Source organism: Pinus tabuliformis, chromosome 3_1 (genome assembly GCF_031772625.1).
Source record: "Pinus tabuliformis cultivar Carrire ecotype Pingquan chromosome 3_1, CPIR1, whole genome shotgun sequence".
NCBI lineage: Eukaryota > Viridiplantae > Streptophyta > Pinopsida > Pinales > Pinaceae > Pinus > Pinus tabuliformis.
Genome location: NC_142301.1, coordinates 407,262,788 through 407,274,649, shown reverse-complemented (window position 1 = coordinate 407,274,649; position 11,862 = coordinate 407,262,788). Strand labels below are relative to the sequence as shown.

The window sequence follows — 11,862 nt, the reverse complement described above, 5'->3', positions numbered from 1 at the left end:
TGCCTAATCTTGATCAGTAATTGGTCTCTTTCCCCATTATGCAATCCAATTTCAATAGAGCTTGGATTCTTGCACTTGGCTTTGTCCTCTAGATTCTTTGGAAAGAACATAGTCAACGTATCTTCCACAATTCTTAGGATTCTAACCTCTCTTTTTCAAACACCTTTCTTCGTAATCTCAAGGAAACCATCCTTATCTCCAATTGGTTAGCTTGCACTAGAAAGTCCAAGACTCCGAGGTGCCTATTCTCGCTGCTCTCAATCTGCCCTCTTCTCGTGCCCAATCCCCGTCTCCCCCCTGCCCCCATCCATTCCCTCCTCCCCCTCACATTGGTCTTCCCTCCTCTTAATTTTATCAAACTAAACTTTGATGGTGCCTCCAAGGGAAACCTTAGTCCTATAGGCTATGGGGGAATCGCTCAAAAACAAGAGATATTATTCATCTATATTTTGGTTACATTGACCACAATAGTAATAATGCAACAGAACTCAAATCTCTTGAAATAGGGTTGAGAATTGCCTCCACCCTTAATTTCTCTTGCCTAATCCTCGAAGGTGACTCTCATCTTGTTATTTCCCTGATTACTAAGCTCCTCTATGGATCCTCCTCTCTCAAAATCACCAAAATCTATAGGCTTGAACGCTCCCTCATTCTCATTGAACAATTCCTTTTTCAAATCCTTGTTGCCATTCACTTCTATATCTGTAGATTGACTAATCGATTTGCACATCGATTAGCCAATGAAGGTTGTGCTTCACTCTCTATGTTCAACCATTCTTCTTGGTCTTCCTTCCCCCCTTCCTCATTAAAACATGAATGCTAGGAAATAACAACTCAAGATATCAATACCTCAATGCATACGACAAGCAATGGAATAAATGGAGTTGGGCTATAGTTATGTTTTCCTCACTTCCATACCCAATGGAGTTGGGCTATAGTTATGGTTTTTTCATGGATTCTCCTCTAATTTTGCAGGTTCTTGACTCTCTAGTTCACTGCCTTTGATATGGGTTCCAAGATGGCAAGCCAAAGCTAGTAATTTTGCTAAATCAATGTAAATCTTCTCTATTGTAATACAAAGACAACTTACAAAAAAAAAGAAAAAGACATACCTGCTTTTAAAATAAATCTCAATTGATTTGTAATTATTTTTAAATATATGTTGAAATATTTTATGAAAATTAAATCTCATAATTCAATAATAATTATTGATAATTAAATTATAATTATGAAATTCCTACTCCACACTAAAACACAACAAACCAAATATAAAATGACACACCAACCAACACTAAGGTATAAAATGACATACAAAGTAAGTATGCTTAGACTAACTATAAAATGGGTAAATCATTTCTCACCTGACATACCAACAAACCCTAAGGTATAAAATGAAATACAAAGCAAGTATACTAACTATAAAACGGGTAAATCATTTCTCGCCTGAATTACCCAAAACCCTTACAAGGTAATGGACGGACATACATGTTTAACCGGTAAATCGTTTCTCACCCGAATCGATCGATCCAAATATGTTTGACGCAAACGACAGATCAGTGGATGGGCGCATTTGCAACATTTATAGTTCAGCAACACGGATGTTGAGTTGCCGAAATGAAGATTTCCGGGGTTTTCTATAAGATTTTTTCTCTCATCAAATGATACACATTCTCTATTAAGTAGCTCAGATGGTACCACACGACCCAGAGATTCGCATGGCTTGTTTACCGAGCAGGTCGAATGCACAGTTTATAAATAACATGCAATTGACACGTATTCTCTACTAAATAGGTCGAATGGTACCACACAATCCAGAGATTCGCATGGTTTGTTTATCTAACAGGTCCAATGCACAATTTACAAATAACATGCAATAATGGCAACAATCAACCAATGAAACACAGCAGGGAACGAGATTCAAAAACTCCGCAAATGACAACACCTTATAGCAGAGCAGGTCTCAAAAGGAGAAGCCAGCCGTATTTTCATGTGGTCCTATAGACGAGGCCCTAGAACATCACAATGGGTGGTAAATCATCTCTGTTTTGTTACATAATTAGAGCCCTTCAATGCCCAAGACCTTATATGGACCTAAAATCAACACCATCTTCATTTTTTCAATCCATAACATCAGCGCATTGCCTTTTCTTTAATACTAACTCGCCCTTTTGTTCATCCATCTCCCCTGCACTGGTTCACAGTGATTTTTCTACCACTGTTGCCATACGGGGACTTCGAGCTAATAATTTCAGCGAAACCGAGGAAGTAGTCCAAGCTTTTGACGAAGGCAATGCAGTGGCCTGCTCGGACGTGGATAAGGTCTGCAGGGCTATAACTAAAAACTGTGGCGCAGACCAGGACATGGAGTCTGCCCTGCAAGCGTGTGGCGTGCAAATGAAAACCAAAATAGTCGAGCAGGTGCTTGACAGGTTCAGATTCCAGGAGAAGGTTGCCTTCAGGTTCTTCACATGGGCTGGCTATCAAGAGGGTTACAAGCACGAACCCCATTTATTCACTGAGATGATTGACATTTTGTCCTGTACGAGGTACAAATCCAAACAGTTCTCTATTATCTGTGATCTGTTGTTTTATATGAAGAGAAATAGGAGGGATGCGTTACCTATTGAGATATTTGTCATGGTCTTGAGGAATTATGCAGAGAAGAATCTCATAGCTCTGAGAAAGTTCGCAAAGAAGAAGAAGTTAAGAATCAAGAGTAAGCCAGAGATCAATGCACTTAATATGCTTCTGGATTCTCTTTGCAAGTGCAGTCTGGTTGCGGAGGCCCAGGCCTTGTATGAGAAGTTGAGGGGTAGATTTAAACCTGATGCACAGACTTATACTGTTCTTTTCTTTGGGTGGTGCAGAGTTAGGAAGCCGGATAAGGCCATGGAGATTATGACTGCAATGATTGAGAGGGGTCATGCTCCCGATACTTTTACTTGCAATACTGTGCTTGATGCATTCTGTAAGGATGGCCAGGTAGGGGAGGCTCTGAAACTCTTCGAATATATGAAAACAAAGGGGTGTACTCGGTCTGCACCAACTGCGAAGACTTATAGCATCATGATTGTTGCCCTGGCTCAATCCGAGAAAACAGAGGAAGCGTTGAGGCTTCTCGGCGAAATGAAAAACACTGGATGCCTTCCTGATGTCCCGACTTACACTGACATCATCGAAGGCTTATGCAGTGCGGGAAAACTTGAGGAGGCCTACAATCTTTTGGATGAGATGGGAGGTACAGGTTATCCTCCTGACATTGTTACTTACAATTGTTTTATCCGAGTGCTATGTAACCTTAAGAAAACAGATGAAGCCCTTAGTCTGTTGAATCGGATAACAGAAGCAGGATGCCTGCCAAGTGTCCATACTTACAATATGATGATAAAAATGTTCTGTGATGTTGGCAAGCTGGATATGGCCTTTGAGATATGGCATGGCATGGAGAAAAGGGGATGTGAGCAGGATGTGGTTTCATACTGTACCTTGATTAAGGGTCTCTTTGATAATGGTAGAGTGCAAGAGGCCTGCTCGTGCTTGCTGGATGTTATAGAGAGGCGAATGAAACTGCCATACGAGACATTCGACAGTTTCTTGATGGAGCTTTCAAAAGTCGGCGAGCTACGGATGATCCAAAGGCTTTCAGAGCACATGAGACAATTTTATAATCATAGAATGGCTAGGCGTTTTAGCAAGTCGCAAAAATGGAGGAATGTAAAGGGAAGGAGGAAATAATCAGTTGAAACTAATTTTAGAGTATTACAGAAGACGACCCGGGTAAGCACTATGTTTTATTCTGTACTGTTATAAGTGCTCCAACCAAACATGCCTTTTGATCTTGAGAAGCTGGACAGAGTGCCTATGAAACTATATGCTCAAACTATTTCATTATCAGCAGTGATTCTCTTAGCTACCAGCAATAATAATAATAATCTAATTTAAAGTCATGGCCAAGCGGGACACCAAATTGATGTACGAGACTCCCTTGTTCCTTGTTGGTGGGACAAGGGACCCCTTCTCTGCAGCGATTTGACTGTTAAAGTGTACAGAAATGTATATACTCTACCGCCCCTCTACTCTAGTTTATGATGATGTGTCTGTGGTAATAGGCTGTACCTTATATTATTCTTCTGATTGGGTAAATTCCATTTCACCAGTATTTTTATAGGGGCAATTTCTGTAACATCAACTGGCCTTTCTATACTTTGTCACTCAGGGATGCTTTGGAATTTCTTTTCTAAGAAACATGGGCACAAAAGCTAGCTGATATTGTCAGATATTTTGATCCACAGTAGGTGATTTGTTTGTCAGGCCTGTAATTAATTGTTGATGTGATATCACCAACTTTTTGAAACTTTGAATGTGTACCTTTGTGCTTATCAGTATAGTTTCACATACCAAAAAAAAGTCAATGCCTTGCTTTTCTTTGGTGGCATACTGCTCATTTTCTTCACGGCTCTTTTGTCTACTCACGGAGCATTTTATGATATCCTATCTTTCTATTATCGATGCCGATCTGAAAAAATCTCTTAACTTTGCCATTCCTTGCCGGAATAGAGTAATTATGACAAAAGAAACTTGCATTTCTAATTGGTTAGTTTGGTGTCCAATTCATTAGACTTATTTGTAGCACTTAGTCCTTATTTATTTTCAGCTAGAAATTTGTTAAAATTGGCAACTAGGGCCAAACTCCATGTGGGTCATCTTATTTATGGCAGCTGATATTTTTCTTGGATTTCTCTCTTCGAGAGGTGTAGGATTGATCTAAAGATCATCCGATATCGACATTTATTTATGGAGATATGGATTTATTTGTGTTATTGACAATTTGTCAAGGTCGGCCAGCAACCAAATAACCCCCAGCTCAACCTCAATGTTGCATTAAATAGAGGAGGCCTCAAGTCATTTGTCATACACATTACTCTTGATCTCTCCTTTCCACTCGTTCGGGTTTGTCCTCTCACAAGGAGGATGTAGTGGAAAGGGTTATCTAAGAGTTCTGGATGCAGTCATCTAAGGTCATCTGGCTGAAGTCATTGAAGGGAGATCTAGCCTCAGTCAAGTGATGCCCTAATCCGCTGTCCAAGAGGCCCTTATACACAGTCAAGGAGGAGCCTTAATATGCAGTCAATGAAGGCCCTAATACGCTGTCTAAAGAAGCTCCTATACACAGCCTAAAGATAGCCATAAATCCACAGTCATAAAGAAGCCTTATCCGCTGTCAAGAGAGCCCTAAATCCGCAGTCATAAAGAAGCCTTAGCTGCTGTCACAAGAGAGCCCTAGCCGCAGTCTAAAGAGACCTAGCCACAGCAAATGAAGGCCTTTAATCCACAGCAAGAAGGAGCCTAGACAGCTTGGAAATTGACAGCGTTGGATAAGACTGATCTAGTGCATGGACCAAGGTCTGTTGTAGCCTCAAAGAGAAGGTCAAAACATATCTGTTTAGGGTGATCTCTTAGGGTAAGACTGAAAGCCGTGTTGCTGTTCAAGGGTCAAGATTGTAGGGCTGTGTGGGCAAGAAGTCAGCGTTGCCAAATTGGAGGTTGTTGGGTGCTGTGTGTTTGAAGACTGTAGGCCTAACTTGCTGCTGGGCTAGGCCGCAGGCCATAGCCAGCAGCAAAGAATATTCTAAGGGTTGCACAAGTCGGACTTAGAAAGCGTGGCAGTGGTGGACCATCACCTTGGAGCACTGCAGCCTTTGAAAGCCTGTATCATTGACTGTGTGGAGGGTAAGGGCTGAAGGTTGATGCCCTAACTCATGAAGTAGTGACAGCTAGTGCAGCTAGAAGACAACAGCGTTCTGGGAGGTATATTGGGTCAAGGTTTGACTACATTTGGCTCAGTTTAATGTACATCCTGGTGAATGATCTTCAGAGGAAGATTCTGTCCTGTTTGACCAGCATTGGCTTCTCTGGTCAAGACTTTTCTACCACTGTCATAAATATCAGTTTTGTATATTTGTACTATCTCTCTCTCTGCTGAACTATTGAAGAATATAAGAAGAATTGATCAAGGGTTCCCCCACATTGGAGTTTGTCCCTGGCTGGTGCCACATCTTGTGTCCTCTCTTGTCTTGGCTTGTCTTCTGCTGTTTATGTTTATGTTCTATCTGCATTTTACTATCATGGTAATGTGATTGCTAACTGGTCATTGATATTGAGCTAACAAGAAAATTGAAGTAAATTGCTCTTAAGCATAGAACATACCCAAAATTTAACAAAATTTCTGTTATTCTGTGAGATTGATATGAATTTTGATAAAGATGTATCCTTTCTACACTTGGAAGGAAAGCCTAAAAGCACTTTTAATTTCTTTGGCTCGATACAAAATTTGTAGTTTGCCAGTTTGATGGACCACTTTTGATTATGCATTATGTTTTTTTTTCTGAGAAGAAGTGCACATTGCTTAATTTAACATATCTCTCTGTACCTGTTGAGATCACAAGAGATAGAAGATCTACGCTGAATAAATCAGAAACTCAGCAATACCAGATTTAGCAGCAGCAACATTATGTCATCTCCGTATCAGTAATAATAGGTGTGCCAACCTAGAACAACGACATAGATGTGCCCAAGAAAGATCAATCAACTCATAATAAAGAACACTCATCCACAATTAGAGAGAATTGTTTAGAAGTGTTCTTAGGCTTATCAAAGGATGTATTCACTTGAATGAGAATACAAACTTATTTGTACACATCCTTGGGGTTGGGCACCAGTCCGAAGAGCTTGACTAGGTTGGCTTTTAGCCAAAAATGGTCAAATAAAATACAATATAATAAATGGTTTAGTGTAACCCATGTGTAGACTGAAAAAGCTCCAATACAATAGGCTGGCATGTGGTCTCATGTGAAGATTAACCACATAATCTCAACAACGCCATTAATCCGAACAGGGAGCTGTTGTGAGAAGACATGACTATACATCATGTATTGTGATGTTCCATTTTCTTGATATGGTCAAAATGCACGAAATTTACCCATGGTATTTACGCTGGTATTTGCCCATGGGATCTGCCAATGGTATTTGCCTTGTTTTTCGAGGGAAAATAATAAAATAAGATTTCTAGAGAGTCCATCAAGCCTATTAAAGTGGATAGGAGCTAGGTCTTTGGATAATCCTGACTTGTCTATCTATTTGTGTTTTGTTTAGAACTTGGCGTGGCCAGTTCTAGCTTGATCCCGAGACGAAAACCCTGTGGTGAAATTTGTTGGTGGATCCATCCAAGGTTCACGTTTGTACTTCAATATCTTTATTTTCTTGTTCATTGAGCAACCATGTATCCGAGGCAGGGGCTCCACTATTTTGCTTGTATTTGGGCATGTCTCGTTTTCTAAGTATTAAATGAAATAAGGGTTGCATTTTTCCATATCCCTTGTGTTCAATGTTTTCAATTGCAAACATTTTTATTAGAACAGCTAAGTGTGCTAGATCTGTTGATTATTTCATCGTTTGGGATCTTACAGTGGTATCAGAGCTGTGCATTCCTCCTAGCCTGAGGATTTTATGCTGGAAAGTTCGGTGGGATTTGTCCTCACCCTAGCTGACATTCCCATCTTCGGTGGTATTTTAATATCACCCAAGTTGGTTTATTTTGGAAATTTTCCCACCGTCAGTTCGAGGATCTAGATCTATATTGAGATAGGGGTTTCTTTTTGCATCTATTGTTTCTGGTTCTGAGATCGTTGGGTTGGGATTACTTGACCAAAGTCAAGGGTGTCCTTCAGCCTTGTAGAGCATCTTACAGTGTGGAGTCGGCAAGACAGAACCGATCCAAACCACCGCACAACGTAGTGCCGAGAACAAGAAGCAACCTTAATGGAGTATTGAGGCGCATCAGTAGCACAACAGAGAGACTGCGCTTGTCAAACGAGTAGCCAGGAGATCGAGATGCTAAGGCTGTGTGAACATGTTACCATTTAGTTATTATTGGCGTTAGCAAGAGACTTCGCTTGAAGGATTTGCCACATCAACTAGATTCCTTAGGAGTGAACCAACGGAGTACCAAGTCAATTTCTTGTCCAACGAATAGGTAGCTTCGTGACACTTCATTGCACGTGCGCGAGTGAGCAACAACAAAGGACAGGTCTGGGGGGGTGCTCTTTAATAAGCAAAGCCAAGATTATTCATTTTGCAGTGCTGCCGAGAGGCCATTCAGCTACAAAGTCTCTCATCTATTGCGAAGAACGACGGATCTGGTGTGGTTGATTTGGTAGGTCACCTTGGTCAAATACATCTCTTGCCAATCCTCTGTATGGCTATTAATGAAGAACCCTGGATTATTAAGTGTATGAGACTCATACCACTCCATGGCTTAGTATGGGTATAATTCTTTGTATGAGGAGTGAATAAATTATTATATTGGGATGGTTGAGTGTTAGAATATGTTGTTTTATCTTATCATATTTGGTCAGAGGTTTCTTATTGTATGATTTTTAATGTATCGGGTTGAAATAACATTTGGAGGAGCTTTAATTTACTAAACAAAGGCATATCAGTTGGAGATTATCATTTGGAGAGCTGGACTCCCAGGGGCAGGAGTTGTGTTAGAGGGCCAAGAGAACATGCTCATTAGCAAAGGTTTGTCTATCTATTAGATCTCGTCATAATATGAATAGGCCACACCCTAGAACCAAGCTAGAAAGTGAAGGTCGAGAGTGCATGAAAATCTGTCAACGTGGATTTGAGACATTGATGGAGCAACAAATCTGTCGCCTGAAGATCTAGTCGGCCGTGAGCAATCAGAACGAGGAGGCGAGGTTGTTGTTCGAGCTTGGTACCCTTGTTGCTCATGCCGCACAGGGGGTTTGAAGTTTAGATCTATAGGGCCAATAGGCCTATGTCCGAGCAAGGCGATAGGCCATACTGCACCGATTTATGTGGGCATATTCTTAAGGCTGTGGAGGGTGATGATCACACAGTCACTAATGAGGAAGGACCGCCTACCAATAATTGATTGAGGAAGCATGTGCATGCTCTGCAATTGGCGGAATTGTGGCGTTGTGAAGGCCACGTAAATAAAAGTAAAGGAAAGCCAAATAGTAACAATCTGAAGGGGACAGAGGATATTGTTTATTTTCCATGCAAGTCATCAGTGAACGCAATGCAGCAATCATGTGGAGCTCTCCAGGGTGAGGACCATACTTGTTCACATTGCACGGGTCCTGAGCGCAGTGTTTGGGCATCTATGCAGAGGGGTCATCACTCATTAGTCGCGACCATGGATTGACCAAAGTTAAGGGGTGTATAGTTAGAGCGCTAAAGGAGGAGGGCCAAAATATCATCGAGCTATATGCAGTAGAAGGAATGACAATTGTGGAGCTCCCTAGGTCTCACGTGGCGGAGTTTCTAAGGCCACGGGAGCGTGTGCAACCACATAGACCTAAAAAAAAGGCGAGAGTGAGACCCCCAACGATTCGCAACTGAGTTATAACCATGGGTAGACGAGTTGGGATTGGGCATAGTTCGCAGTATAGGACCAAAGGAGCTTGACCCATTTAGCACTAGCATCACCAAGGATGCAAGTGCAGAACAATGAAAATCTGAACATTTATTTCAACAGTTTTTTTTTTGGTGTGGTAAAAGTGCTTGAGGAAGGCTTTGCAGTTTATTTCTCACTGAAGCGCTTAAGTGAGGTATAAGAGGCCTGTAGTTTATTGCTTAGTAAAGCACTTAAGGGAGGTATAAAAGGCTTTGTAGTTTATTGGTTTTGGTTGTGAGTGCTTAAGGGAGGTATAAGAGGCTTTATAGTTTATTGCTTATTGAAGCACAAGAATATATATAGGAGTTTTGGTTGTACATATAAATAATAATTAAAAAAAGGTGAAGGGAAAGGCATTTCTAAGTCCGTGGCTATAGTATCTTTGGGAAGACATTATTGACAGAATTTCCTATGAAGAATTCCTACGTGTTTTCTTACTTTGGTATGGGAGAAGATGGATCGTCTTGAAGAGACCTTGGAAAACACCCAAAAACTTCTTGATGAACTAGTGAGAATATATGGTCCTTTATACAGCAATACCTCCTTAGACCAAAATGATGGTCAAAGCAGCAGACCATTCTCGAAAAGAGTCCATGTCATTTTGTAGCCAAAGCACCCATGGGAAGTGAAGGAAGGACAGGGAAGAGGGGCTAAGCTCTTCACACTTGGATCTGAATTGCAACAAACAAAGTCAGACATAGACCTTCATAAGTTGGAGGAATTAGACACATGTCTGTCTAGGGTGGGGCAGCTAGAATGGAAGAAACTCAGTTGGGCTCTCAAGCCATCCATGCTTGCATTAATACAACCCAAACTTTGGGAGCATCCTTGTGAAGAGGTCAGGCTCATAATTACTTCTTGTTTCAGCAGGATCATAGCTTTAACATCATGATGGAGATATTGCAGCTGATAGTAGAAGCCCTTCAAGGGTTGAACAACATCACGCATCCTGTTTTTCAGAAGTGGCACAAAATCTTAGAACTCATCGCAGAGTTCAGCTTTGGCACATTTATGTTAAATCTGGAATGTGACGACTTAATCTTTCAGGTGTTTCAGAACTTTTACACCAGCATTACATCAACTCATCCAGACTGTGTCAAAACAAGCATGCAAAAGATTGTGTCCTTGTTCCTAGAAGGAGATGCCAACATCTGCAAGATACTAAGATCCAAACTATTGACCATTTGGAGGAAGGAACTAATTGTATCACCAACTACCTATGATCTAGTGGAGAAGTTGGTCATGCAAAACATAAAATTGCTCAGAAGGGTGCTGACTAAGAAGGAGCTTAAAAGGATTGATGGAGGAAGCAAGAACAAAGGTAGTAAAACTTGTAGCAAGAATGAACTAAGAAGGAGAGGACTATGCTTTATCTGCAAGGGACCTTGGGCACTTGACCATTCATGTCTAGGTGATAGGAAGGAGGCAACAAGGACAAAACAAGAGGAGATTCCTTCAGATCATGGGGAGTCTTCTATAGTTGGGTCTATTGATTTTCAGGATGGTGAGCAACAACGTGATATTATTCAGGGAGACTTGCAGGATGACAAGCATTCAGAAGTGCATGAGGAAATTTTACCTAATGGTATTGATGAGGTAGACTCCTATACAACTGAGTCCATAGGTCTCCAGGGGGATGTCCATAAAGAATATGAGCAGTCAAGTATAGATAGTAGTCCACTAGTGCATCTATGTTCGACAACTGGAGAAGATGAACAACATATTGTCTTCACAGATGTGGGAGGCCAAGAAAACTTGAGTGAGGAGCCAACAGTAGTGAACCGGCATGATGAGCATGATCATGAGGAGGAGCATGACAAACATAATGTGCAGGATGAACCATTCCTAGAGAATCGGTCAAAGGCTCAAGTTGAAGCTGTGGCGGTGGAGCGTCCGATGGAAATAGGTACAAAAACATTCAACAGGGCACCAAAATCACCAGTATAGGACTTTCGGGGAAAGATATCGCATTTCAAGACAAATCTTATGATGTTGAAGTAGAGAGAGTCTGGACAACCCCAGACACTATCTTATAGGAGAACAAAAAAAATGAGGAGCTCATAGGGGTATGTGCCGAGTCAGCGGCCAAACTGTCTAGTGTAGAGGAACGCCTCAAGTCCCTCACAAGGCAACAGGAGGAATGCAATTGGGATTTCTAGAGCAACCCTCTACAAGAGTACATAGATAGGGTTTGCGAGACTACCAAAACATCTTTATACATTAGGGAGAGTAGGGCAAAGTTCTACAAATGGATCATGTTGGGTGATTGGGTGGAGCAGCATGAGTTGAGCATTAGGCAACATTAGCATGGTAGACTTATTCCATGTGCAGGCATTCATGCATTATATCCTTCCCACGAGATGGATTGGCGAGAGATTATG

General features: G+C 41.2%; 1 protein-coding gene across 1 annotated transcript in view; it reads left to right on the top strand.

Annotated features, from left to right (window-relative positions):
* The first annotated feature begins 1,447 nt into the window (after positions 1–1,447).
* Positions 1,448–11,862, top strand: part of LOC149187469 (Pentatricopeptide repeat (PPR) superfamily protein) — a 156,815-nt gene continuing 146,400 nt past the window's right edge. Inside the window, exon 1 of the mRNA XM_089411358.1 lies at positions 1,448–3,777. Coding sequence (XP_089267484.1) covers positions 2,023–3,735 — 1,713 coding nt within the window. The 5' untranslated portion in view covers positions 1,448–2,022 and the 3' untranslated portion in view covers positions 3,736–3,777. The remainder of the gene's footprint in view (positions 3,778–11,862) is intronic.